Raw genomic sequence first — 26,841 nt, 5'->3', positions numbered from 1 at the left:
TTGGATCCATGGCACGCTCCCAAATGATCTGGAATTTCACTTTCCATGGCACGGCACTCCACGTCCCTCCCAAGAACCCTCAACTGCATCAAACCCACCATCCTCCACATTCCCTGGGAGTTCACCCCATGTCCCCCCCATGTCTCTGTCCCCCACGTGTCCCCACCCATGTCCGTGTCCCCTGACGTCCCCATCCACGCCCGGATCGCCACCATATCCCCATTCATGGCTCTCCCCCTCCCCAGCTGCTGCGGTGCTGGATTCCTTCAGCCCGGTTCACTCCCGGCGCCGTCGGCGAGAGCGGCCGCCCCCAGAAAGCTGCTGAACCTGGGCTGCGGCTGTGGGGCACAGATGCTCTACGGCACGGGGGGACTGCGACGAGGGGGGCACAAGGAACAGGGAGAGGTCTCCTGTGTGTTTTCCAAAGGGGCTTATTCCCAGGGGGTCAGGGACAGAAAGACCCTGAACAAAGGCACACAACCACTGATATCCAGGGGAGGCCTTAGGGGCGGCACAGTCTTTAACCAGCTGCGAGAAACCTGGGCAGGAACACAAGGCGGGGATCCAATGTTTAACCCAAGAGGGGATTGCAGGGGAGGAGAACAACTGAAACCAATCCTTGGGGCCTCCTCCAAGGATACAAAATGGAGAGGGAAGTTTCTAGAGAAAGGGGCAGGCACGGGAAGGGTGTTGACACTCAATGGGAGCAGGGACAGAGAAGAATAGGGCAGGTCTTTGGGGAGCGGACACCTTGGGCAAAAACACCAACATAGGAGAGATAGGAACAACACATGGGCTACAAATTTGCTCTAAAAATAGAAAATGGGGAGGGGGTTATGGAACTGACTACTAGGACCGAATGACAACTGAAAGTACACACCGCGACACCCACCCATGCCCGTGTCGCCCATGTCTCCTTCCATGTCCATGACTCCCCATATCACTGTCCAAGGCCATAGCCCCTTCAGCACCCCTTTCATCCAGGTGCCCACACAGAGCCAGGAACATGTGGAGACCACCAGCCAGAGGATCAGCAGCACCATGGATCACCAAGTCTCTGCCCAACGAGGACCACTGTGCATCATCCCATGGGGGTCCTCCAATGGGGGAAAAAGTTGGAGCAGCACCCAAAGCTCCTCCTGCACACGGAGCACTTATTGGGTTTCCCTTACTGCTGCCTCCCTTGCTGTTGATTCACTGTGAAGGTCTGGGATATGCTCTTCCCACTCTTGAGACACTGTTTAGACTCTTCCCAGTGTGGATCCACTGGTGGGTGAGGTGAGTGGAGATTTTCTTAAAGCCCTTTCATCAGTCAGGGTAGCGGAAGAGCCTCTATTCTGTGTGAATCTGCTGATGCTTGAGGAGACGGTATCTGCTGTGAAATTTCTCCCCACACTCAGAACACTCATAGTGCTTCTCCCCAGTGTGGATCCTCTGGTGGGCAATCAGGTTGGATCTCTGGCTGAAGCTCTTCCCACATTCTGAGCACTTGTAGGGGCAATCCCCAGTGTGCATTGCCTGGTGCATGATCAGGTCAGAGCTGTCACGGAAGCCCTTCCCACATTCCCCACACACATAGGGTCGTATCCCCGTGTGGATCATCTGGTGGCGGTTCAGGTGGGAGCTCTTTGTGAAGCCTTTCCCACATTCTCCACATTTATAGGGCCGTTCCCCGGTGTGAATTCTCTGGTGGCGGATCAAACTGGAGCTCAGCCTGAAGCTCTTCCCACATTCCCCACACTCGTAGGGCCGTTCCCCACTGTGGATCCTCTGGTGGACGATCAGGTGGGAGCTGACACTGAAGCTCTGTCCACATTCCCCACACTCGTAGGGCCGTTCCCCAGTGTGGACTCTCTGGTGGCACATCAGATCAGAGGTGTCCCTGAAGCTTTTCCCACATTCCCCACATGTGTAGGGCCGTTCCCCGGTGTGGATCTTCTGGTGGCGGTACAGGTGGGAGCTGATTCTAAAGCTCTTCCCACATTCCCCGCACTGGTGGATCTTCTTACCATCATGGGACTCCTTTTGGACCACCACCTCAGAGCCCGGGCCAGATCTCTGACTCTCTCCCTCCCATAGCGGGGGCATTTCCTCCTCAGAGAACACTGGGCTGGGTTTGCAGCCCCTGCTCCTGTGGGATCTCCGTGGCTTTTCCTCCCCATTGCATTCCTGCGCTCTCAAGACACTCAAAAAGGTCTCTGCCATGACGTTCTGCTGGGGGAATTTGTCCTCCCTAGTCACCATCCCCAACTCCTTGTCTGGGGGAGGAAGGACAAGGAGAGGATGGGATTTGCCTCCCTGCCAGAGGGAAGGAGATTCCCCCAGTGCCTCCTCCGCAGGAGAGCATCGGCAGCAGGGCTGTCCTGCAGCCGGGAGCTGGGAGATGGAGAAGGAGAGAAGGGGAAATTGGCCCTGATTTCCTCCTCAACTCCGTGGGTGTCCTGGGGCAATTTCTGCTTCAACACAGCCTCCTCCTCTCTCCAGATAAGTCTTGGGAACGGGAAATCCTGCTTTGGAGGAAAAACAAGAATTGAGTGCATTGCCTTTGAGGGCCCCACTGGCCAAGTCCATCCCTACAAGTCAGCGAGTGTCTGGTAGCCAGAAAAACCTCCAAAAATCAAGGAGGAAACCAAAAACCCTCTCCCAGGAGTTCCCTGTTTCCAGTGTCCTTACATTGGGTTTATGATGGTCCCCCTTCCCACAGCTGCTGGGGGGTTCTGTGGGTCCGGGGCATCTCCCTCCTGTCCCGGGTGCTGCTCAGCCATGCAGAGGGGGTTTTGGGCTGAGGGGATTTGGGAGTCCCAGGGCTCATCCTCCCCTGATTCCAACGTGGCTCCCAGCTGTCCCAGGGCCCCCTTCTCCAGCATCCCCCCACTCCGCGCACTCACGCCTTCCCCCGCTCCCCGACAAGACTTTCAGGCTCCGCCCGCCCGCGCCCACTCATCCCCCGCCTCCACCACCCCTCCAGCCTGCCGCAGCCCCCCCGGCTCTGCTATCGCCCCTCTCCCCACGCCGGGGCTCCCGCCTTTCGTCCCCCGCCCCTCCCGCCCATCCCCAAAACCCATGGCCCGCCCGCCGCTCCGGCCCGAGCGCCACGTGGGCCCCGACAAATCCCCCCGGGGCCATTTACGGCTCAGCTCTGCACTCCGGCAACAGACAAAAACATCCCCTCCTCAGAGAAATTAAAACATTCCTCTCCCAGCGACACCGAAATACATGTGGGACATGACTCCGCAATCGGCGGGGTCCAAACCTCACCAAACAAACCCCAACAAACCCCCCCAAAAGAATCCCCTCCCGCAGCTGCCGCCACAGACTCGGGCCGAGCCTCCCCTCCCCGCTCACCTGCGGCACGCAGGGCAATGCGATGCTGCCGGGGCCAGCCGAGCTGCGGGCTCCGCGGGCTCGCCCTGCCACCCCGCAATGCTCCTTCCTTCCTCTGCTCCCCTCCTGCTGCTCCTCTTCCCGCTCCTCCTGCTCCTGCTCCTCCCCTTCCTCTCTGCCGCTGCCCTTCCTCCCGCTCCTCCTCCTCCGCTCCCGCCCCGGAGCCCCCTTTCGCTCCCCCTCTGCCCCACGGCCGCAGCAGCAGCGGCTCTCGGGCAGGGCGAGAAACCCCCCGGAGCCCCCGGCGATGGGCAGGGGGCTCGGGGGCCCCCAGTGCAGACCCGTCCGTCCCGTGCCCCTCCCGCCCAGCCAAAATCCCGCTCCCGGGGCTCGCTGGATGCGAGCGGGCGGCGCAGGTGAGATGCAAGTGGGGAGCGCTGGGCGCTGCGGCTCTGCCCGGCAACTGCGGACTCACCGCTGAGCAGCGGTACAGATACATATTATAACATTGGCTTCTCGAAAATATTAAAAGGGCTTCTATAAGGGTTGTTTTAAAATTAACTCTGAGGTAAAAATATAGTTTTTGTTTGTGTTGTTAATTAAGCTTAGTGAAATAGCTGATCTAATGTGCTTGTGTTGCAATGCCTGCTTGAATGGGATCACATCCAAAGAACATAGGATGAGCACACCTGCTACAGATATTCCAACTATCAGCACTCACCTTCTGAAGACAGCGTGGACCAAGGTCCAAACCTGAAGGTTATGATATAAATGGTCTAAAACCATAACCAGGGAATCCGCTTGCCCAAAAAAGGCAGACTTGAGGAGGAGATATGCTAAACAGTTCTTGGAACATGTAAACTGGATTTGGAAAAGTTTACATATAAGTTTAATAAAGTTTACTTTTAATAGTTATTCTGATAATTTCTAGAATTTTATAAACTTTACTTACAATTATTATATAATTCTACTTATATTATGGCATAATTATTTATGAATATGGAACAGGCTGATACATTGAAAATGGTATCTCAAGGATGTATCCCAAATAACAGGAATGCTCTTGGCTATGAATGAAGACACAGCATGGATGTAACATCTTCGCTTGATGGTTCTTGTCTCCTATTGTCCTTTATTAAAGTTTTAAATTTTCACAGGAGACTAGACTTGTGTTTCACAGGAAATTGGTCAGTGCGTCCTCTGGCAGGAATTGGGAAAGGCGCTGCGCTCTGCGAGTCTCCCCGGCAGCTGCCAAGTCCGAGCCAGAGATCTTTCCTAATTCTTTATGTCCCTGAGACCTCTTTCCTATTTCTCTACCTCACATTTCCTGGTCAATACTATCTTAATTAAAATATATGTTCAGTAAAATACGTGGGTTGCAGTGCTGTGGTCTCATTTGCACCTTCCCTGGGGTAGAGGTGTCTCTCCCTCCTGGGACTGCAGCCCATGGCCAGGGTCCCTACGTATTCATACTTAGGGTACACGGAATATTACTTTGCATCTTTTGAGAAGTTTTGATGCTTAGGACACTGCTTTTAATCTTCAATTATGTGGAAACCTTCTAATATTTTGGGATGAATTGGAATCTAGGAGATTTAGGGGTCTCCCCATCAGGGGAACCACAGGAGGGGCTTCCACACCTTTTCCCCGCAGTCGTTCTGGGATTCTCTCAGGGATTCTCACTTTGCTTTTCTTCTTCCCACAGCTTTGAGCTGGGAATGGGCTGCAAAATGTCCAGCAAAGCCACCTCTGCTGTCTGCTCTGGTAGCCTACCACACAGCTTCTGGACCTTGCCACTTGCCCCACCAGAGCTCCCTTGGGAAGCAGGGCAGAAGCAGCCCCTGGGAGCCTTGGGAATTCCCCTCTTGGATCCATGGCATGCTCCCAAATGATCTGGAATTTCACTTTCCATGGCACGGCACTCCACGTCCCTCCCAAGAACCCTCAACTGCATCAAACCCACCATCCTCCACATTCCCTGGGAGTTCATCCCATGTCCTGCCCATGTCCCTGTCCCCCACGTGTCCCCACCCATGTCCGTGTCCCCTGACGTCCCCATCCACGCCCGGATCGCCACCATATCCCCATTCATGGCTCTCCCCCTCCCCAGCTGCTGCGGTGCCGGATTCCTTCAGCCCGGTTCACTCCCGACGCCGTCGGCGAGAGCGGCCGCCCCCAGAAAGCTGCTGAACCTGGGCTGCAGCTGTGGGGCACAGATGCTCTACGGCACGGGGGGACTGCGACGAGGGGGGCACAAGGAACAGGGAGAGGTCTCTGTGTGTTTTCCAAAGGGGCTTATTCCCAGGGGGTCAGGGACAGAAAGACCCTGAACAAAGGCACACAACCACTGACATCCAGGGCAGGCCTTAGGGGCGGCACAGTCTTTAACCAGCTGCGAGAAACCTGGGCAGGAACACAAGGCGGGGATCCAATGTTTAACCCAAGAGGGGATTGCAGGGGAGGAGAACAACTGAAACCAATCCTTGGGGCCTCCTCCAAGGATACAAAATGGAGAGGGAAGTTTCTAGAGAAAGGGGAAGGCACAGGAAGGGGGTGACACTCAATGGGAGCAGGGACAGGGAACAAAAGGGCAGGTCTTTGGGGAGAGGGACACCTTGGGCAAAAACACCAACACAGGAGAGAAAGGAACAACCCATAGGCAATAAAATATGCTATAACCATACAAAATAGGAGGGGTTATAGCAGTGACTACTGGGACAGAATGACAATTGAAAACACACACTGAAATAAGTAGAAGATAATTTGTTCACTGTAATATGCTTGCTTGTCTTAGTTTGCATAAGAATGTACTGTGGTATGTTAACCTAATTTGTTTTGCATAAGATAGTGGCTAAGAATGTACTGGTGTGTCTTTGAAATGCTTATTTGCTTACAAGGTGATAAGGAGGTTGAGATTAAAGTCCTGGGCGTGTGTATATCTGGTCTGCTTGCTGTATCTCAAAAGAAGAGACTTAGAAGCTATCACAACGACCAGACTCAGACTACATTTGGAGAGTCACGTCTGCAAGGAGAAAAGGGGGGATAAAAGGAAGGTTGGGACAGAACATTTTTGCGTGCCATTGGTGGAGCAGGAGACTCCCCGGCCGCCCAGCGCTGAATTTTTGCCTGCCTTACTTGCTTGCTAATTTTAAATAAAATTGCTTTATTGAATTAAGACACTTCAAATTGCCGTGTCACAATTTATAACACACACCGCAACACCCACCCATGCTCGTGTCACTCTTGTCTCCTTCCATGTCCGTGGGCCCCATGCTACTGTACACAGCCATGGCCCCTTCAGCACCTCTTCCATCCAGGTGCCCACACAGAGCCAGGAAGATGTGGAGACCACCAGCCAGTGGATCAGCAGCACCATGGATCACCAAGTCTCTGCCCAACGAGGGCCCTGTGCATCATCCCATGGGGGTCCTCCAATGCGGATGGAGTTGGAGCAGCGCACACAGTTTCTCCCGCACACAGAGCACTTGTAGAGCTGCACTTACTGCTGCCTCTGTTGCTGTTTGGGCAGTTCATATATCTGGGAGACACTCTTCCCACTCTTGGGACACTGTTAGGGGCTCTCCCCAGCGTGGATCCACAGAGGGGTGATGCAAGTGGAAATCTTCCTAAAGACCTTCCTACACTCAGCGCTGCCGAAGGGCCTCTATTCTGTGTGAATCTGCTGATGCTTGAGGAGACTATATCTTCTCTGAAACCTCTCCCCACACTCAGAACACTCATAAGCCTCTCCCCAGAGTGGATCCTCTGGTGGACTCTCAGGTTGCATCTCTGGCTAAAGCTTTTCCCACATTCCCCGCACTTGTAGGGCTTCTCTCCAGTGTGGATCCTCTGGTGGACCATCAGCTTGAAGTTCTGCATGAAGCTCTTCCCACATTCTGAGCACTTGTAGGGGCTTTTCCCAGTGTGCATTGCCTGGTGTATGATCGGGAGAGTGCTGTCACGGAAGCCCTTCCCACATTCCCCACACACATAGGGTCGTATCCCTGTGTGGATCATCTGGTGATGATTCAGGTAAGAGATGTTTGTGAAGCCTTTCCCACATTCTCCACATTTATAGGGCCGTTCCCCAGTGTGGATCCTCTGCTGGCAGACCAGGACGGGGCGCTTGGGGAAACTCTTCCCACATTCCAAGCACTGGTGGGGCTTTTTGCCATCACCGTGCACCTTATGGACCACCACCTCAGAGCCCTGGCCAGATCTCTGGCTGCCTTCTGTTGCAGAAGCTAGATAAATATGATTATCCATAAATAACACAGCCAGGATGAGAACAGTTTTCCCAGCTAGCCGGAAAGCAACCCCGCCTACATATGGGTCCTGGGGTCAAGTGGACTGTTCCATCTCACACCCCAAATGATGTATGGTTCACCCCGCACCTCTGTCCCTCCCCTAAAACATAAAGTGCCTGTAACCCCATTGGTCCGAGCCTTGTTCCAGCCCACCTTGAAGCTCCTTGAAAAGGCGGTTTTGAGGGGCCACACGCTCTCTTGGAACTCCCTTCCCTCTGTGGAGTTGCGTTTTTATATGTTTTATTACATTTGTATTCTGTCATGGTTTGTTTCAGTGTACCCCCATACTGTATTGGTGTCGTGGTTTTACACGGAATGAGAATTTTTTCCGGAAGGAAGAGGTCAATTTGGATATTGACCAATTGAAGGTAGACACGCCTCTGAGAACACGAAGGGGTTAAAGGAGAATTCCCAGGAGAGCTAGTTCTCTTTGGTTCCAGTCAGCGCACAGTGCAGACCTTCCCCCGCCCAGCCATGAGCTGGGAGGGGGAGGGGAAGGCCGATGGCCTGACTGAGGTAGGCCCAAAGGTAGTGGAAGGACTGCAATTGGGCTGGCCCCTGCAGATAAAAGGGTGGAAGAAATCTGGGATGTCTCCATTCCCCCCCCCAGAGTTTCTCTCCCGAGAGAAAGAGACATCGGCAGTTCTGTCAGCAATTCCACCGCGAGGAAGGAGGAGCGGGGGGAGCTGCAAGGTGCCCAGTGCGTGGGAGTTGCTGGATGTCTGGGCATTGAGCCATCCCTGGGAGTTCGGACTTTTAACCCTTCCTTGAGAAATGAAAGCTTTGTGAATTTTCCTTTCCCCTCCTTAGTTTGAAAGAGAGGAAGAGGGACACCTTGGACCCTGGGATGTTAGAAGGAGGAATTCTAAATGGGAGTGGGACAAGGAGTGGCTTTTGGCTAGACTTTTCCATGTTAGCCACAACCTGAACCAATCTTCTCCTCCAAGAAAGACTGTGTTTAAAGAAGATGCCAGTGAGTCAAGAGACCTGCTTCAGCTGGGAAAAGACAAAAGTGGAGTGAACGGAGAAAAGGTTAGGGGGTTTGTGGTGGCGCCCCCTTATCCTCAAAGAAAAGAGAAAAGAAGAAGATCTCTATTCTTGAACCCTCGGCCCCAGGGGAAATGGAAAAATGGGGGGGACTGCGGTCCCAAACAATGAAAAACTGAACTGTTGTTTTCTCCCCTCTTGGCAGGGCATCCTTGAAAAGAAAAATCCTAAAAGCAGTCTGTCCATCCATGTATTGGTAGTGAGAGCACTGTGCATGAAAAAGAGAAAGGTCACCATAGGAAACTTTTTCTCTGGGCCGTGCCATGAATAACATGGAAACACAGGATGTAGAGTTGTGTTTTCTTAGAGAGTCTGTGGCACAGGAGAGACTCTGTTCCCTCGATAGACTATGTATCGATTATCTGGAAGATAGAAACCTAATTAGAGTCCAGATTGTGTCTCACTGTGGATTGTTGGAGTTGGGTAGTAGGGGGAGGAATGCTTTGCAAGGTTTTCGTTTAATGTTTGTGTAGTTTTTTCCTTTTTTCCTTTCCTTTTCCTTTTCCTTTTTGTAGTAGTAGTTTAATAAAGTTTTTTTCCTGTTATTAAGCATAGGCTTGCTTTACTCTGTTCTAGATTCCACTTCACAGCATTCAAAAAAGAAATCACATTTTCATGGGGGCACTGGCATTGTGCCTGTGTCAAACCATAACAATTGGTTTCTCCCTGGGTTTTCCCGCCTTCCCTCATGTGTCAGTCTCCCTAGAAAATGCCAAGTCAGTCCCCTGTCCCCTCCTAGGTGCCTTGTCTGTCACTTGGTGCCCCTTCCCCTAACTCTAGAAACTTCCATCCAGGGCACCGAGTGATTGGATGAGGGCCTGGGACCCCTCCCCTGTCTCTCCCTCACTGGATCCCCCACATGTCAATCCCCACAAGAGTCACTCCTGTCTGTTCCCCCACTGGCTGATCGGCCCCCTCCCTCTCCCTATGGAACATGTTGCCAGCACCCCTCAGTTGCTCTTGCTGGCTGGCCCCCTCCAATGCTGTTGGATTCCCAGGACCTCAATAAACATCGGATTTTTGCCCCCAACATGTGCCTCTCCTCATTTCCTTGCCGTTGGAATCAGCAGCGACCTCAGGACCCACAAAGCACTCTCCAAAGCCCAGCTGGGTACAGTGGTGGGTGCTTCCACTCGCCCTATTCGCCCCCGCAGGAGAGCTAGCCGGGACTGAGGACAGTGGTCTGGGGCGGGGCCGTGGTGATTTGGCTCCTGCCGGGGGGCCAGAAGAGAGCCTGACCCCACGGCAGAGGACCCTCGGAGTCCAGGAGACCCGTGGATTTATCCTTTAAGCTGTCAAATTACCCTGGTGGGAGCAGACTCACGTTTTAGTGAGCGGCCCTCCCGGGGACAGGGCCGGCAGCTCCAGCCAGCACCACCGGAGTTGGCTCCCCCTTGGGCGTGTCTGCAGCCTGGATTTTTTTGTTTCTGCCTGGATGTGACCGGACCCTCTTTGCTGGTGAGTGAGGGGGTCCTTGGGGCTTAGACTCCTGCTCTTTTTGAGGGTTTTCCTTTTTTCCCCAATGTTGGGGGGAGGGATTCCCTCTTTGGGTGGGTTTTTCTTGCTCCCTGGGTGTAGGGGAAAGACCCCACATTCTTTTGTTATAGCTCCCTTTTCCCGGGGTGCGGGGAGCTTGAAGGGCAGGTTAGTCTAAGTTGTTCAGGGTGGTCTTTTCCTTTTCGTTGTAATTCTCCCGGCTGTAGACTTTGTGGCACCCTTTAAAATCTGTCAGCATGGGTGCAAAGCTGACCATGCCACAGAGGAGAATCTATTCCCAGGTTGTGGGTATCCTAGTTGGAGGGGAGAAAAAGTTTAAAAAATCAGATGTTAAAAGGTTTGTCCGGTGGGTGTCACAGAGCTTCCCAGATATTTCTGCAACCACATTATACCAAGTCCCCTTTTGGCACCACGTTGCAAGGGAAATCCTCAAACAGGGGGGATCCTTCCCTTTCCAAATTTACTTATTTGGCACTGCATATTAGGGATATTATATAAAACAATTATGAAGCTCTGCCACAGCCATCGGCTGACAAACCAAATCCCAGTTCTACAAATCCTACCCCTCTCTCCTCTCCCTCTTTCCAAAAACCGGGGATTCTTAGATAGGCATCCTGGCTATGTCCACAGGCAGATTCTGGCCCCTCTGAGAATCCTCGGGACCCTTACCAGGACAGTGCTGGCACTACTCTGGACTCTCCCTGTTTCCCTGTTTCCCTGCAATGTACAGCCCTGTCCCATAGACATTCTGTAAGCTTTAGTCTCCCCGATCCTGTTCCTAACCCCTTATCCCACAGTCCACAAAATGGCTTCCCCTCTTCTCAAAGGACACAAGATGGCAGGGACCGCATGGCTTTACTCTCCACATGTGCTCCTTCTTCCCACAATCCCTTTCCAGCCTCTTCCCGAAACCCCTTCCGACCAACAGCCAACCCCTTCCACTCCCCAGATTTTCCCGCCCACTTCTCTCCTCCACCCACCTCAGTCACCTCCCCTTTTGAATTATTTAACACCTTGTCCCCCAGCTCCGCCTTTGGGGAGAGCTTTCCATCAGCCACTCCCCCTGGCCCTGACCCTGCCTCCTCCTCCTCCTCCCTCGGTTCCCACGACCCAACTTCCGGTTCCCACGCTTTGGGGTCGGGGGGGAGGAGGGGGGAGCGTGGGAACTCTGGCCTGCCCCATTCCCTGCCTGCCTTCTCTGATGCCCCTGTCACCTTCACCCCACAGCAGGGGGGCAGCCTCCTCGCACAGTGGTCCCCCATTCCACAACAAGTCATCAAGGACCTCTGCAAAGCCCAGAAGGAATTCGGCCGCGAATGCGAGTTTTTTGGAGGGATGTTAAAGGCAACACTTGCCTCCGCAGAGTATGTTCCCGCAGACATGTGGACTCTCTTTTCATGTTTAATAACTCAGGCTGAGTTTTTAGTTTGGGAGTCTGCATGGAGGCGGGAGGTGAGGGAGTTTTTGCCATTCCTCTGGGCTAATGCAGAAACCTCTGTGGATGCGAATGGGGGAATGTTATCAATTGACCATCTGTGCAAGGTTGGGGATTGAGAATTTGGGCCAAAGCAGGCTGAAAAGATCCCCAGGGAGGCTTTAGTAGTCAGTGCGAAGGCAGTGGAGAAGACCTTTTTTAAACTGAGGCCTACCAGCCCAATTATTAACTATTTATCTATGAAGCAGGAGCCATTAGAGTAATTTGTGAGTTTTGTGGATCGTCTATGCTGAGCCATTGAGGCACAGGTTCCAGACGAGGGCCTCAGGAGAGGCATGATCACCGAGGTTGCCAGGCAAAATGCCAACGAGGCATGCAGGCAAGCCATCTTGAGTCTCCCTCTCGATCCGGAGCTTACATTACAAAGCATGCTGGACGTCTGCTCCCGCAAGGTGACCATCCCACCTAGAGACTTGCAGGGGACTCCCCGAGCACCATCCAGGAGAGTCTCCTTCGCTGAAACCGCCACCCCATCAATTACTCCTGCTCCCAAACGCTGCTTTTCAAGGCCACCTCCAAGAGGATTTAATTCAGATAGACCCTGCAATCTTTGTAATAAAAGAGACCATTGGGCTCCACAATGCCCATTGAGGGACGACTTCTAAAATTCCAACAGCAGCAGCAAGGCCGAGGTGCCCCCAACCCAGGGGGGGAACCAAAAAACTAATGGACCAGCGCAGTCTCTCCCTGCGTGCGGAAATAAATATGGTGGGACAATCAACATCCGAGGAGGGGAGGGACAAAGACATCACCACCAGAAACGACACCCTGTCGGATTTGACTACGGCTGATGAACCAGCCTATATGGGGGAGGATGTGAACTTCATTTCAAAAGCCTGGCTTGGCCGGGATCCCGACCACCCCAGGCCCATTCTTAATACTCAATCCAATTTCTCTCCCTATAGGTTGGCTCTGAGTGAACCTTTACATCTGAAGGATACTGATCGGCACTTTATTACCATTGACACCAAGGACCCCGGAACCTGGAGGAACCTCCACAGTAAGTGTATCATTTTTGGGGACACAAAATTCACACCAGTCGACATCACCATTGCACCAAGTCTGACATCTGCACATCCTAAACACTTGGTCTTGTGGCTGCACTGTTCTCACTTCCCAGTCTTCCTCCCCAAGGGCCAAATCATCGCCCAAGCCATTCCTGTATCTGGGCCTCCAGTTTTCCGCAAAGACATATGGAAGCAGTCACCTGACAAAATCTACCAGGCGTGTCAGGCCCAGATACTGGGGAAGGAAAGACCTAAAATTTCATGCTACATGTGGAAAGGCGGGGAGCACAAATATCTCAATGGACTTCTTGACACAGGGGCAGACATGATGGTCATCCCCTCACGGGACTGGCCATCACGATGGGAATTGCAGGATGTGGCAGGACAGATTCAGGGTGTAGGTGGTTCACAATTGGCCAAACAATCAAAGAACATCGTAAAATTTGAGGGGCCAAATGGACAATCGGCTTATTTACATCTATTTGTTTTAGACTGTACGGAACCCTTGTGGGGGAGGGACCTAATGGCCCAATGGGGGTCACAGTTGACATACCGATCCCCCAGGTTTTTTGGGTAGTGGCCACTGAGGAGTGTCCTACTCAGAAGTTGAATTGGCTTACGGATACACCAATCTGGGTAAAGCAGTGGTCGCTCAACAAACAAAAATTCAAAGCGTTCCGGGAGCTCGTGGATGAGCAGCTCCCTCAGGGGAACATCCAGGAAACAACATCCCCCTGGAATTCCCCCATCTTTGTTCTCAAAAAACGTGGCAAAGACGAGTGGTGCCTCCTCCACGACCTTCGTGCAATAAATAAAGTCATTAAAGACATGGGCCCTCTCCAACCAGGGATGCCGTCCCCCACAATGTTACCTGAAAATTGGGAATTGGCAGTCATTGATATAAAAAATTGTTTTTTCCAAATTCCTCTACATCCTGAGGACGCGCCACTTTTTGCCTTCTCAGTTCCTTCCACTAACTGAGAAGCCCCAATGGACAGGTATCACTGGAGAGTTCTACCCCAAGGCCTGAAAAATAGCCCTTTAATCTACCAGTGGTACATTTCTTCATTGCTGTCCCCTGTGCGTGCAGCCACCGAGGGCGTGATAATACGACATTACATGGATGACATACTCATTTGTGCCCCCAACAGCGATTTACTTACATACGCGCTTAACCTAACAACCGATGTGTTGGTTGCTGTGGGGTTCGAGCTGTGATCAGATAAAATTCAATCGATGGCACCCTGGAGGTACCTTGGTTTGGAAACAAACAAGCGGACCATTGTTCCGCAAAAATTGGCAATCAAAAATAACATTCGGACCCTAGCTGACGTTCAGCAGCTGTGTGGATCCTTAAACCGGGTGAGACCCTGGTTAGGTATCACTAACGAAGACCTAGCCCCCCCTTTTTGATTTATTGAAAGGGGGGAAAGAGCCTAGTTCTCCCAGGGAACTCACCAGAGGCCAAGGCTGCATTAGACAGGGTTCAGGAGACGATATCTGCCAGGCAGGCCCACCGGTGCAATCTGGGTCTGCCCTTCAAATTCATCATATTGGGCAGAATGCCACACCTCCGTGGTGTTATCTTTCAGTGGACAGACACCCTAGGGAAGGGTAACCAGGACTGAAGGGACCCACTCTCCATCATGGAGTGGGTTTTCCTAAGTCACCACCGGTCCAAGAGAATGACACGACCACAAGAGCTGGCGGCAGATCTAATCCGCAAGGCTAGAGCGCGGATTCATGAGTTGGCAGGATGTGACTTTGAATGCATTCACATTCCCATTAAATTGGAATCGGGTCAATTCACAAAGGCTATGTTGGAACACCTGTTACAGGAAAATGAATCATTACAATTTGCTCTAGATAGCAACACGGACAAAATTTCAGTTTTGAGACCAGTCCACAAAATTTTTAATTCAGAGATTCAATTCACACTATCAACAAAGCGAATTCAGAGCAAGAAACCCTTGAAAGCCCTAACAGTTTTTACTGACTTGTCTGCAGGGTCCCACAAATCTGTTGTGACTTGGAAAGATCCTCAAACTCAGTGGTGGGAGGCAGATGTTGAGGTGGAAGGATCCCCTCAGGTAGCTGAGTTGGTCACAGTCATTAGAGCTTTCGAGCGGTTCTCTGAACCCTTTAATTTGGTCACCGATTCGGCTTATGTAGCAGCTGTAGTGTCTGGAGTGCAATCCTGCGAGGTGTTTCCAATGATGCCTTGAATAGGTTGCTCTCAAAATTAATTAAGTTAGCATCCCACCAAAAGCAGCCGTTCTATGTGATGCACTTCAGGTCACATACCGACCTGCCGGGGTTCTTGGCCGAGGGCAATAGGCGTGCCGATTCCCTTGCTGCCGCCCCCATGCAAATGGCGTCACTCCTTGATAAATTCCAACAGGCTAAAATAAGCCACCAGCTCTACCATCAAAATACACCGGGTCTGGTAATACAGTTCCACCCAACCCAAGACCAGGCTCGAGCCATTGTGGCCACATGCCCGTCCTGTAAGTCGCTCCCCCTACCATCGGTGAGCGCAGGGGCCAACCCTAGGGGTCTGAAGTCCTGTGAGGTGTGGTAGATGGACGTTACTCACATCCATTCCTTTGGGAGGATGAAGTACGTCCATGTCTCCGTTGACACCTTCTCTGGGGCAGTTTTTGCCTCTGCCCACACAGGGGAGAAAGCCTCAGATATCGAGAAAAGTCTGAAACAGGCTTTCTCTATGCTGGGTGTCCCCAAATAATCAAAACAGATAATGCCCCAGGTTACACCTCCAAGGAGTTCACCAGCTTCCTACAGCAATGGGGAATAGAACACAAGACTGGCATCGCCTGTTCTCCATCAGGCCAGGCCGTGGTGGAGAGGACTCACCAGAGTCTTAAACGGATGTTAAAACAGCAACAGCCGGTAATGAAGGTAGAGTCCCCCCAGGTTCAATTAGCGCGGGCCCTCTTTACCATTAACTTTCTTAACTGCTCCTTTGAATGTTTAAATCCGCCAATCACTCGGCACTTTAACAACTACGAGCAGGGGAAGGTCAGGGAAAAGCTGCCGGTCCTCATTAAAGATCCCGAGACCTGGCGGCAGGAGGGGCCCTATGACTTAGTCACCTGGGGACCAGGATACGCTTGTGTCTCCACACCCTCAGGCCTGAGATGGGTCCTCTCCAAATTTGTCAGGCCGTCAGCCCAAGCCAAACCGGAGAATCCTCAGGTGGGACATGCTGCCTTCAGAAGGCAGAGAAAATCTTCCCTTTTTGGGTCTACCTCTTCCCTTTCCAGCTCCCTTGGCTCTTTGTTCCCTTTTGAGCTAGACCTCCCCTACCCTGATTATTAATGTATCTTTAAGTTATTTTTCAGAATTTCTCCCAGTTTGGATCTAACCCAGGATGTCACCCACACTAAGCCTCATTCTTCTCACCATCACAATCAACATGAGACCCCAGCAGGCATGGGTTATTCCTCAGCCTCAGGCTAACATGTGGACTACGTTGGCCAAATGCTGTATGAATCTAAGTTCTAAGGCTGAGGACATCCGTGCCACCATAGACAAAATGCAAAATATGATAACACATCTCAAGAAAGAATCATCACACTGGCTGGGGTCTCTTTTCGAAGGATGGGGACTCTGGTTAGATCCAATCCATGGTTCGAACTGGACTTTTACTTTTGTTGGCCCCTGTTGTATTTGTCATTGGCTTTAGTATTAAAAAAGTTATTTTTACTTCTCTCTTCCCTTTCCTTTTAAACAAAAAAAAGGGAAGATGTGGAGTTGCGCTTTTATATGTTTTATTACATTTTTATTCTGTCATGGTTTGTTCCAGTGTATCCCCATACTGTATTGGTTTCTCCCTGAGTTTTCCCGCCTTCCCTCATGTGTCAGTCTCCCTAGAAAATGCCAAGTCAGTCCCCTGTCCCCTCCCAGGTGCCTTGTCTGTCACTTGGTGCCCCTTCCCCTATCTCTAGAAACTTCCATCCAGGGCACCGAGTGATTGGATGAGGGCCTGGGACCCCTACCCTCTCTACCCCTCACTGGATCCCCCACATGTCAATCTCCAGAAGAGTATCTCCTGTCTGTTCCCCCACTGGCTGATCGGACCCCTCCCTCTCCCTATGTAACACGTTGCAAGCACCCCCGAGTTGCACTTGTTGGCTGGCCCCCTCCGATGCTGTTGGATCCCCAGGACCTCAATAAACATCGGATTTTTGCCCCCAACAAGTGCCTCTCCTCATTTCCTCGCCGTTGGAATCAGCAGCGACCTCAGGACCCACAAAGCACTCTCCAAAGCCCCGCTGGTACAGTGAAGGGTGCTTCCACTAGCCCTACTCACCCTGCAGGAGAGCTAGCTGGGGCTGAGGACAGTGGTCTTGGGCGGGGCCGCAGCACCCCTCTTTTAGAACTTCCCTTCTCCTTGAACACCGTTTTTTCTCTCCCCTCCCCTACCCTCTCAAGCCTCGCCACATGCTGCATCCGGCAGCACGAGGCAGGACCTTTCTGCATCCCCAATAAACCTCATTATCTAAGAGCAGCCTTGAGAGATCGCTGTCTACATTCACCCAAACCGTCCTGGAGAGGCAGAAATATTCAACAGAGAGGCGCCCAATGAGGAAAAGCAATCCAGATGCCTGTGAAAATGTCTCCAGCCCTTCTACCCGTGGGGCACTTCTCCATGCACGGTAACTAAATTACCTGTGGTAGCCTCCTCATCATTGTCGTGAGCACGGCATTTCGTTACTAGGCAACATTGTAGCCGGAGCTCTTTAAAGAATTGCCGAGGCAATCATTGCTCAAGCACCCCAGCACGCCAGCTCGTTTCTAAGTAGTGAGCTTTCAGAGCTCTTGGAAGATTCCTGCCTCGAGTACAGGAAACGCTGCGGAGTTGCAGCGACTCTGAGCTCTGTGAGGAGCCTTGTGGCACACCGCCACGTGCAGAGAGCACTGCCTGCACTGGAAGCCCTGAGGGGGAAGTCTGGAGGTCCCAAGCACGGAAAACCCGTCCCGGAGAGACGTCTGAATCCGGAGCTCTCGGGGACCCCCGCAATGTCCTGAGCTCTGACAGGAGGTACGTCGGAACTCGACAGAGGACCCTGCTTTCACGACATCGAGGTGAGCTACACAGGTCTAAAAAATGGGACAATCCCACTCTGCCCTTGATAGAGATCTCTATAAGCAACTTAACCATCTCTTACGTAGTCATAACAGTACTTTGTCTAAGAAAGAGTTAAAAAGCCTCCTGGAATGGGTCCTGCTTAACTTCCCTAACACTAAGAGGTCAGCTGCCTTTACCAGAGAATTTTGGGACTCAGCTGGAAATAGACTTTTTATTGATATTTCACGACAGTATCCTAACGCTTGTGATTTGCTCCCAGCTTTTAGAGCTGTGGCCGACTTGTTTGCCCCACAGAAACCGGACCCGGCCATGTTGCCTGTTGGCGCGGTTTCTGACGACCCCGCCCTCACCGTGGTTCGCCCCCATGCAGCCCCCTCCGCCCCTGCGCCCCCTTCACCGCTTTCCCTGCCACGCCCTTATCCTCCAGCCCGCGCAACTCGGCGCCAACTCTCGCATTTTCGGCCAGCAAAGCCGCCCTGGCCCTCCCGCCTGCACCCTCAGCGGCGTCCCTGGCCACAGGGGTCGCTACTTTCGCTGGCCTATTACAAAACAACGTGGCCACGTTTTTACAAACAATTGAACCGGCGCTAGCCGCATCCGGCTTGCCGCAGCCTCCCGTGGGAATCCCTGTGGTCTGGGGCGAGATGCCACCCGCGCCGCGACAGCACGTGACCACAGCCCCAGTCCCAGCGCCACGGCAGCGATCAGTGGGAAGCCCCACGCCGCCACTCCCCCAGCCAGAGCCCCCCCAACCACAGGGGGATGCCCCGGAGCCCCAGATCAAGAACCCGCCACCTCCCGCACTCGTGAACACGCGACAATTGGCCGGCGGCGCCGCCCCGAGCCCCCTGGACCCTCCAGTTGCGAGGAAGACACGGCCACCCTGATGCCTTGCTGTGCGGACTCAGTGATGCGCCCCGTGAATGCGCAGTTCGTGATGCCCCCAGTCAAACCGCTCCCTGTCGCCCCTGCGGCGCCTCTGATGCAGCCCCCCATTTTCCATGCACACCATGCTGCGGTCTGCACTCAGCCGGCATCCCTGCACCCTCTGGCAGTGATGCCAAGGCCCCAAGAGCTGGAAAGGGGGGCCCTGCTGCTGCTGCCGCGGCTGGTACCACCACTTCCAGGCTCACCACCACGTCCCTCCGCAGGGACACGCCCAATACTTCTTACAGCCGCATCACAAATAGTTCCTCCCACACCGCCGCCCTCGCAGCCTCTGGAAACCTCAGCTGTAGATCCACCAGCAGCTTCTCTGCTGCCAGCAGCTCCTGCATCCGGTTCACACAATAATCCACCACAGCTTGGCATGCAGCGAGAAAGAGAAGAATGGACCCTAGCAGCTGCTTTGACAAATACAGGACACACAGAACTCTGTGGTACCCCTGCCAATACTACCCCCACTGCCTCAGTTTCACAGGATTCCCAAAAAGGTGTTGATAACCTCCAACTGTTAGACTGGCATGCATTCAGACGTGATATTCACAAAGAAGACAGTCTGAATCCCCAGTCCATGCCTGTGGCATTCAGCCAGAAACCTGGTGGTCCCAGAGAATGGACAGTTGTCCCATCTCACGATGAGAGAAAATTACTAAAAGCAGCAAATAATGGTGGTATCCCCTTTTCTAATGGTAAACAACTCTTGAAAAGTACCATAGAAAAAACATGAAACCCTAAAGCGCAGCTTATTAAAACAGAAAAGGGGAATTTATCAGGCCACACCTCAAAAGAAGTTGAGCAATGCCCTGTATGCTCACAATTTTCTAAATAGCTCTGAAGGAGAGTCTCACCCCTTGATTTATAGACATTTTCTGAACAACAAAAGAGCAAAAATAAAAGGGCACCCCTCAGTCTTAATCAAAACCTTACACCCAGGACAAATAGAAGGTCCATGCAAATTTGTAACATGGGGGAGAGGGTTTGCTTGTGTTTTCACAGGTGAAGGATTCAAATGGGTCCCAGCGAAGTATGTGAAGCCCGCTGGCACCTCCATACCAGGCAGTGTTTCTGCAAGTCTAAGCCAAGAGGCAAAAGCTCAGACTTGAACTGTGCAGAGCCAAGAAGAAATGACCTGCCAAAAACAGCCCAAGAAAAGAATGGAGATTTTTTGTTTGCGCGCACATGTTGCTTTTGTTCCCTTGTTGTTGCTCTTGTTCTTTTGTTTTAGTTTTCATAATAGTTTCACCTGCAAGCCAACCCAAGACAAATGCCTGGGTTGCTTTAGCCAAGTCTGCAGGCTCTGGTACCATCTCTTTAGCTGACATATACCTTTTTCAATCTGTTCAAAGAACCTTCCCCAGAAGGTTTTGATAATGCTACCTCAGCTAAATTCTTCCATTATACTAAAACAGTAAAACAAGTTAAAATGTTGGCTCAGTAAAGAAATCAGTGCCACCCCTACTATAATCTGTAATCTATCTGAACAGTTTATCTGATGGTTTGAGCTTTGCACCTTGGCTGAAGGAACTCTGTTAAGTAAGCTTGATTGTTTTAAAAGTAATAAGTGTAGTTTCAGTAGCAATATCCTATATAGCTCAGAGTGTGCAACAAATAGTTATTAAGTCAGTGTTTAGCTTTCAAATGGTTTAACGAAACGGGGAAGATAGATAAATATTATTATCCATAAATAACACAGCCAGGATGAGAACAGTTTTCCCAGCTGGCCGGACAGCATCCTTGCCTACGTATGGGTCCAGGGGTCAAGTGGACTGTTCCATCTCACACCCCAAAAAATGTATGGTTCACCCGCACCTCTGTCCCTCCCCTAAAAAATCAAGTGCCTGTAACCCCATTGGCCCGAGCCTTGTTCCAGCCCACCCTGAACCTCCTTGAAAAGGGGACTTCGAGTGGCACATGCTCTCTTGGATCTTCTCCTCCCTTGGAACCTCCTCCCCCTCTAGGAGCTTCCCTTCTCCTAGAGCATCCTTTTGTCTCTCCCTTCCTCCACCTCTTTGAGCCTTGCCACATGCCGCATCTGGCAGCACGAGACAGGACTTTTCTGCACCCCCAATAAACCTCTTTCCCCAAGAGCAAACTTCAGAGATCTCTGCCCCCATTCATCTACACCATGCTGGAGCCTGATATTTTTTAAAGTTAAGCCAATGTCCCCCCCCATGTCCCTGTCCCCCACGTGTCCCCACCCATGTCCGTGTCCCCTGACGTCCCCATCCACGCCCGGATCGCCACCATATCCCCATTCATGGCTCTCCCCCTCCCCAGCTGCTGCGGTGCCGGATTCCTTCAGCCCGGTTCACTCCCGACGCCGTCGGCGAGAGCGGCCGCCCCCAGAAAGCTGCTGAACCTGGGCTGTGGCTGTGGGGCACAGATGCTCTACGGCACGGGGGGACTGTGTCGAGGGGGACACAAGGAACAGGGAGAGGTCTCCTGTGTGTTTTCCAAAGGGGATTATTCCCAGGGGGTCAGGGACAGAAAGACCCTGAACAAAGGCACACAACTACTGATATCCAGGGGAGGCCTTAGGGGCGGCACAGTCTTTAACCAGCTGCGAGAAACCTGGGCAGGAACACAAGGCGGGGATCCAATGTTTAACCCAAGAGGGGATCGCAGGGGAGGAGAACAATCGAAACCAATCCCTGGGGCCTCCTCCAAGGATACAAAATGGAGAGGGAAGTTTCTAGAGAAAGGGGCAGGCACGGGAAGGGGCTGACACTCAATGGGAGCAGGGACAGGGAACAAAAGGGCAGGTCTTTGGGGAGAGGGACACCTTGGGCAAAAACACCAACATAGGAGAGATAGGAACAACACAGGGGCTACAAATTTGCTATAAAAATAGAAAAGACGGAGGGGGTTATAGAACTGACTACTAGAACGGAATGACAATCCGAAACACACACCACGACACCCACCCATGCCCGTGTCGCCCATGTCTCCTTCCATGTCCATGACTCCCCATATCACTGTCCAAGGCCATGTCCCCTTCAGCTCCTCTTGCATCCAGGTGCCCAAACAGAGCCAGGAACATGTGGAGACCACCAGCCAGTGAATCACTCAGCTCCAGCACTGAGTCTCTGCCCAACGAGGGCCACTGTGCATCATCCCATGGGGGTCCTCCAATGGGGGATGGAGTTGGAGCAGCACACAGAGGTCCTCCCGCACACAGAGCACTTGCTGGGCTTCCCTTACTCCTGCCTCTCTTCCTGTTGCTTACTGTAAAGGTCTGGGATACGCTCTTCCCACTCTTGGGACACTATTAGGGGCTCTCCCCAGTGTGGGTCTACTGAGGTGTGACTGAGTGGAGTCTTTCTTAATGGTCTTCCCACAATCAGGACAGTGGAAGGGCCTCTATTCTGTGTGAATCCTTTGATGCTTGAGGAGACGGTATCTGCTCTGAAACCTCTCCCCACACTCAGAACACTCATAGGGCCTCTCCCGAGTGTGGGTCCTCTGATGGGCAATCAGGTTGGATCTCTGGCGAAAGCTTTTCCCACATTGCCTGCACTTGTAGGGCCTCACCCCAGTGTGGATCCTCTGGTGAACAATCAGGTTGGAGTAGTGTCTGAAACTCTTCCCACAGTCCTCACACTCATAGGGCCTCTCCCCAGTGTGGATCCTCTGGTGCGTTATAAGGATACCTTTTTGCCTAAAGTTCTTCCCACATTCCGCACATTTGTAGGGTTGCTCCCCGGTGTGGATCCTCTGGTGGACCTTCAGCATGGAGTTCGCCATGAAGCTCTTCCCACATTCTGAGCACGTGTAGGGGCTTTCCCCAGTGTGCATTGCCTGGTGGATGATCAGGAGAGTGCTGTCACGGAAGCCCTTCCCACATTCCCCACACACATAGGGTCGTATCCCCGTGTGGATCATCTGGTGGCGGTGCAGGTGGGAGCTCTTCGTGAAGCCCTTCCCACACTCCTCACATTCATAGGGCCGTTCCCCGGTGTGGGTCCTCTGGTGGACGATCAGCTGGGAGCTGATGCTGAAACTCATTCCACATTCCCCGCACTCGTAGGGCCTCTCCCCGGTGTGGGTCCTCTGGTGCTGGACCAGCTGGTGTTTCAGGCGGAACCTCCTCCCACATTCTCCGCACCCGTAGGGCTGTTCCCCGGTGTGGATCCTCCGGTGTTGTACCAGCTCAGAGCTGAACTTGAAGCTCTTCCCACATTCCCCACACTCGTAGGGCCATTCCCCTGTGTGGATCCTCTGGTGGCGGACCAGGAGGGAGTGTTTTTGGAAACTCTTCCCACATTCCAAGCACTTGTGGGACTTCGTGCCATCATCAAGCTTCTCATGGACAACCACCTCAGAGCCCTGGCCAGATCTCTGGCTGCCTTCCTCACACGGGGTGCGTCTTTCCTCCTCAGAGCACCCTGGGCTCGGTTTGCAGCCCCTCCTCCTGCAGGACCTCTGGGGCTTTTCCTCCCCGTTGGATTCCTGCACCAAGGAGCCACTCAAAAGCAGCTCAGACACAAGGTTCTTCCGTGGGGATTTGTTCTTCCTGATCTGCAGCCTCAGCTCCTTGTCTAGGGGAGGAAGGACAAGGAGAGGATGGGATTTGCCTCCCTGCCAGAGGGAAGGGCAAGGAGATCCCCCCAGTGCCTCCCCAGCAGGAGAGCATCGGCAGCAGGGCTGTCCTGCAGCCGGGGGCCCTGCTGGGCTGGGAGATGGAGCAGGAGACAGGGGGAAAGGGGCACTGCCTTCCTCCTCACCTGCCTGGAGGTCCCGGGGCAATTTCTGCTTCATCACAGCCTCCTCCTCTCTCCAGATAAGGCTTCGGAATCAGAAATTCTGCTTCGGGGTAAAAACAAGAGCTGGGTGTGTAAAAAACTGCATTGACTTGTTTGTTCATCAAGAGTGGGAAATTAGGATAGAGGAAAAATGTAGGGGTTGGGGCATGGAACTTGCAGGCTTGGGCAAGGCTGGTAACTGCAAGCAAATATAGTGAAACAATGTAATGACTATATATGTAAGAAAGATCTTGCAGGACTGGCTGAAACTGATAACCGGAGCAGAAGAGACCGATCACCCCGCTTGTGAAATCTGCTGTTGCCAGCCCAGTACAACGCAGAGGAGATAAGTATGTGAAACTCTCAAGAAAAGTATAAAAAGTGACTGAAGAGAGGGAGGGGTGTCAGGCCTTGGCGGAGCACAGACACCCCGGCTGCACACACTGCTGTTTGCTTGTTATCGCTTGCTGTAATTAATAAAAATCATAATTTATTTTAAAAGGTAGAATCAAATTATTTGCCTCAATTTATAACAAGTGCATTTCCTTTGAAGATCCCACAGGCCAAGTCCATACCGAGAAGCCACCGAGTGTCTGGTAGCCAGAAAATCGTCCAAAAATCACGCAGGAAATCCAAAAACCTCTCCCAGGAGTTCCCTGTTTCCAGTGTCCTTGCTTCGGGTTTAAGAGGGTCCCTCTTCCCACAGCTGCTGGGGGGTTCTGTGGGTCCGGGGCATCTCCCGCCTGTCCCGGGTGCTGCTCAGCCATGCAGAGGGGGTTTTGGGCTGAGGGGTTTTGGGAGTCCCAGGGCTCATCCTCCCCTGATTCCAACGTGGCTCCCAGCTGTCCCAGGGCCCCCTTCTCCAGCATCCCCCCACTCCGCGCACTCACGCCTTCCCCCGCTCCCCGACAAGTCTTTCAGGCTCCGCCCGCCCGCGCCCACTCATCCCCCGCCTCCACCACCCCTCCAGCCTGCCGCAGCCCCCCCGGCTCTGCTATCGCCCCTCTCCCCACGCCGGGGCTCCCGCCTTTCGTCCCCCGCCCCTCCCGCCCATCCCCAAAACCCATGGCCCGCCCGCCGCTCCGGCCCGAGCGCCACGTGGGCCCCGACAAATCCCCCCGGGGCCATTTACGGCTCAGCTCTGCACTCCGGCAACAGACAAAAACATCCCCTCCTCAGAGAAATTAAAACATTCCCCTCCCTGCGACACCGAAATCTGGGACATCACCGACATGTGGGACATGACTCCGGAATCGGCGGGGTCCAAACCTCACCAAACAAACCCCAACAAACCCCCCAAAAGAATCCCCTCCCGCAGCTGCCGCCACAGACTCGGGCCGAGCCTCCCCTCCCCGCTCACCTGCGGCACGCAGGGCAATGCGATGCTGCCGGGGCCAGCCGAGCTGCGGGCTCCGCGGGCTCGCCCTGCCACCCCGCAATGCTCCTTCCTTCCTCTGCTCCCCTCCCGCTGCTCCTCTTCCCGCTCCTCCTGCTCCTGCTCCTCCCCTTCCTCTCTGCCGCTGCCCTTCCTCCCGCTCCTCCTCCTCCGCTCCCGCCCCGGACCCCCCTTTCGCTCCCCCTCTGCCCCACGGCCGCAGCAGCAGCGGCTCTCGGGCAGGGCGAGAAACCCCCCGGAGCCCCCGGCGATGGGCAGGGGGCTCGGGGGCCCCCAGTGCAGACCCGTCCGTCCCGTGCCCCTCCCGCCCAGCCAAAATCCCGCTCCCGGGGCTCGCTGGATGCGAGCGGGCGGCGCAGGTGAGATGCAAGTGGGGAGCGCTGGGCGCTGCGGCTCTGCCCGGCAACTGCGGACTCACCGCTGAGCAGCGGTACAGATACATATTATAACATTGGCTTCTCGAAAATATTAAAAGGGCTTCTATAAGGGTTGTTTTAAAATTAACTCTGAGGTAAAAATATAGTTTTTGTTTGTGTTGTTAATTAAGCTTAGTGAAATAGCTGATCTAATGTGCTTGTGTTGCAATGCCTGCTTGAATGGGATCACATCCAAAGAACATAGGATGAGCACACCTGCTACAGATATTCCAACTATCAGCACTCACCTTCTGAAGACAGCGTGGACCAAGGTCCAAACCTGAAGGTTATGATATAAATGGTCTAAAACCATAACCAGGGAATCCGCTTGCCCAAAAAAGGCAGACTTGAGGAGGAGATATGCTAAACAGTTCTTGGAACATGTAAACTGGATTTGGAAAAGTTTACATATAAGTTTAATAAAGTTTACTTTTAATAGTTATTCTGATAATTTCTAGAATTTTATAAACTTTACTTACAATTATTATATAATTCTACTTATATTATGGCATAATTATTTATGAATATGGAACAGGCTGATACATTGAAAATGGTATCTCAAGGATGTATCCCAAATAACAGGAATGCTCTTGGCTATGAATGAAGACACAGCATGGATGTAACATCTTCGCTTGATGGTTCTTGTCTCCTATTGTCCTTTATTAAAGTTTTAAATTTTCACAGGAGACTAGACTTGTGTTTCACAGGAAATTGGTCAGTGCGTCCTGTGGCAGGAATTGGGAAAGGCGCTGCGCTCTGCGAGTCTCCCCGGCAGCTGCCGAGTCCGAGCCAGAGATCTTTCCTAATTCTTTATGTCCCTGAGACCTCTTTCCTATTTCTCTACCTCACATTTCCTGGTCAATACTATCTTAATTAAAATATATGTTCAGTAAAATACGTGGGTTGCAGTGCTGTGGTCTCATTTGCACCTTCCCTGGGGTAGAGGTGTCTCTCCCTCCTGGGACTGCAGCCCATGGCCAGGGTCCCTACGTATTCATACTTAGGGTACACGGAATATTACTTTGCATCTTTTGAGAAGTTTTGATGCTTAGGACACTGCTTTTAATCTTCAATTATGTGGAAACCTTCTAATATTTTGGGATGAATTGGAATCTAGGAGATTTAGGGGTCTCCCCATCAGGGGAACCACAGGAGGGGCTTCCACACCTTTTCCCCGCAGTCGTTCTGGGATTCTCTCAGGGATTCTCACTTTGCTTTTCTTCTTCCCACAGCTTTGAGCTGGGAATGGGCTGCAAAATGTCCAGCAAAGCCACCTCTGCTGTCTGCTCTGGTAGCCTACCACACAGCTTCTGGACCTTGCCACTTGCCCCACCAGAGCTCCCTTGGGAAGCAGGGCAGAAGCAGCCCCTGGGAGCCTTGGGAATTCCCCTCTTGGATCCATGGCATGCTCCCAAATGATCTGGAATTTCACTTTCCATGGCACGGCACTCCATGTCCCTCCCAAGAACCCTCAACTGCATCAAACCCACCATCCTCCACATTCCCTGGGAGTTCATCCCATGTCCTGCCCATGTCCCTGTCCCCCACGTGTCCC

At 52.7% G+C, this 26,841-nt stretch overlaps 1 protein-coding gene across 1 annotated transcript; it reads right to left on the bottom strand.

The window, feature by feature from the left end:
* Positions 1-489: 489 nt before the first annotated feature.
* LOC144247864 (uncharacterized) lies at positions 490-26,841 on the bottom strand. The gene is made up of 5 exons (XM_077789528.1): positions 24,835-26,841; positions 23,457-23,535; positions 22,100-23,270; positions 7,060-7,498; positions 490-1,992 (listed from the first exon to the last, which is right to left on the bottom strand). Exons 2-5 carry the CDS (start codon positions 23,488-23,490, stop codon positions 1,333-1,335), a joined length of 2,304 nt encoding a protein of 767 aa, XP_077645654.1. The 5' UTR covers positions 23,491-23,535; positions 24,835-26,841; the 3' UTR covers positions 490-1,332.

The sequence above is a fragment of the Lonchura striata genome, chromosome 34 (assembly GCF_046129695.1).
Source record: "Lonchura striata isolate bLonStr1 chromosome 34, bLonStr1.mat, whole genome shotgun sequence".
Taxonomy (NCBI): Eukaryota; Metazoa; Chordata; class Aves; order Passeriformes; family Estrildidae; genus Lonchura; species Lonchura striata.
This window is presented reverse-complemented; position numbering and strand designations above follow the sequence as displayed.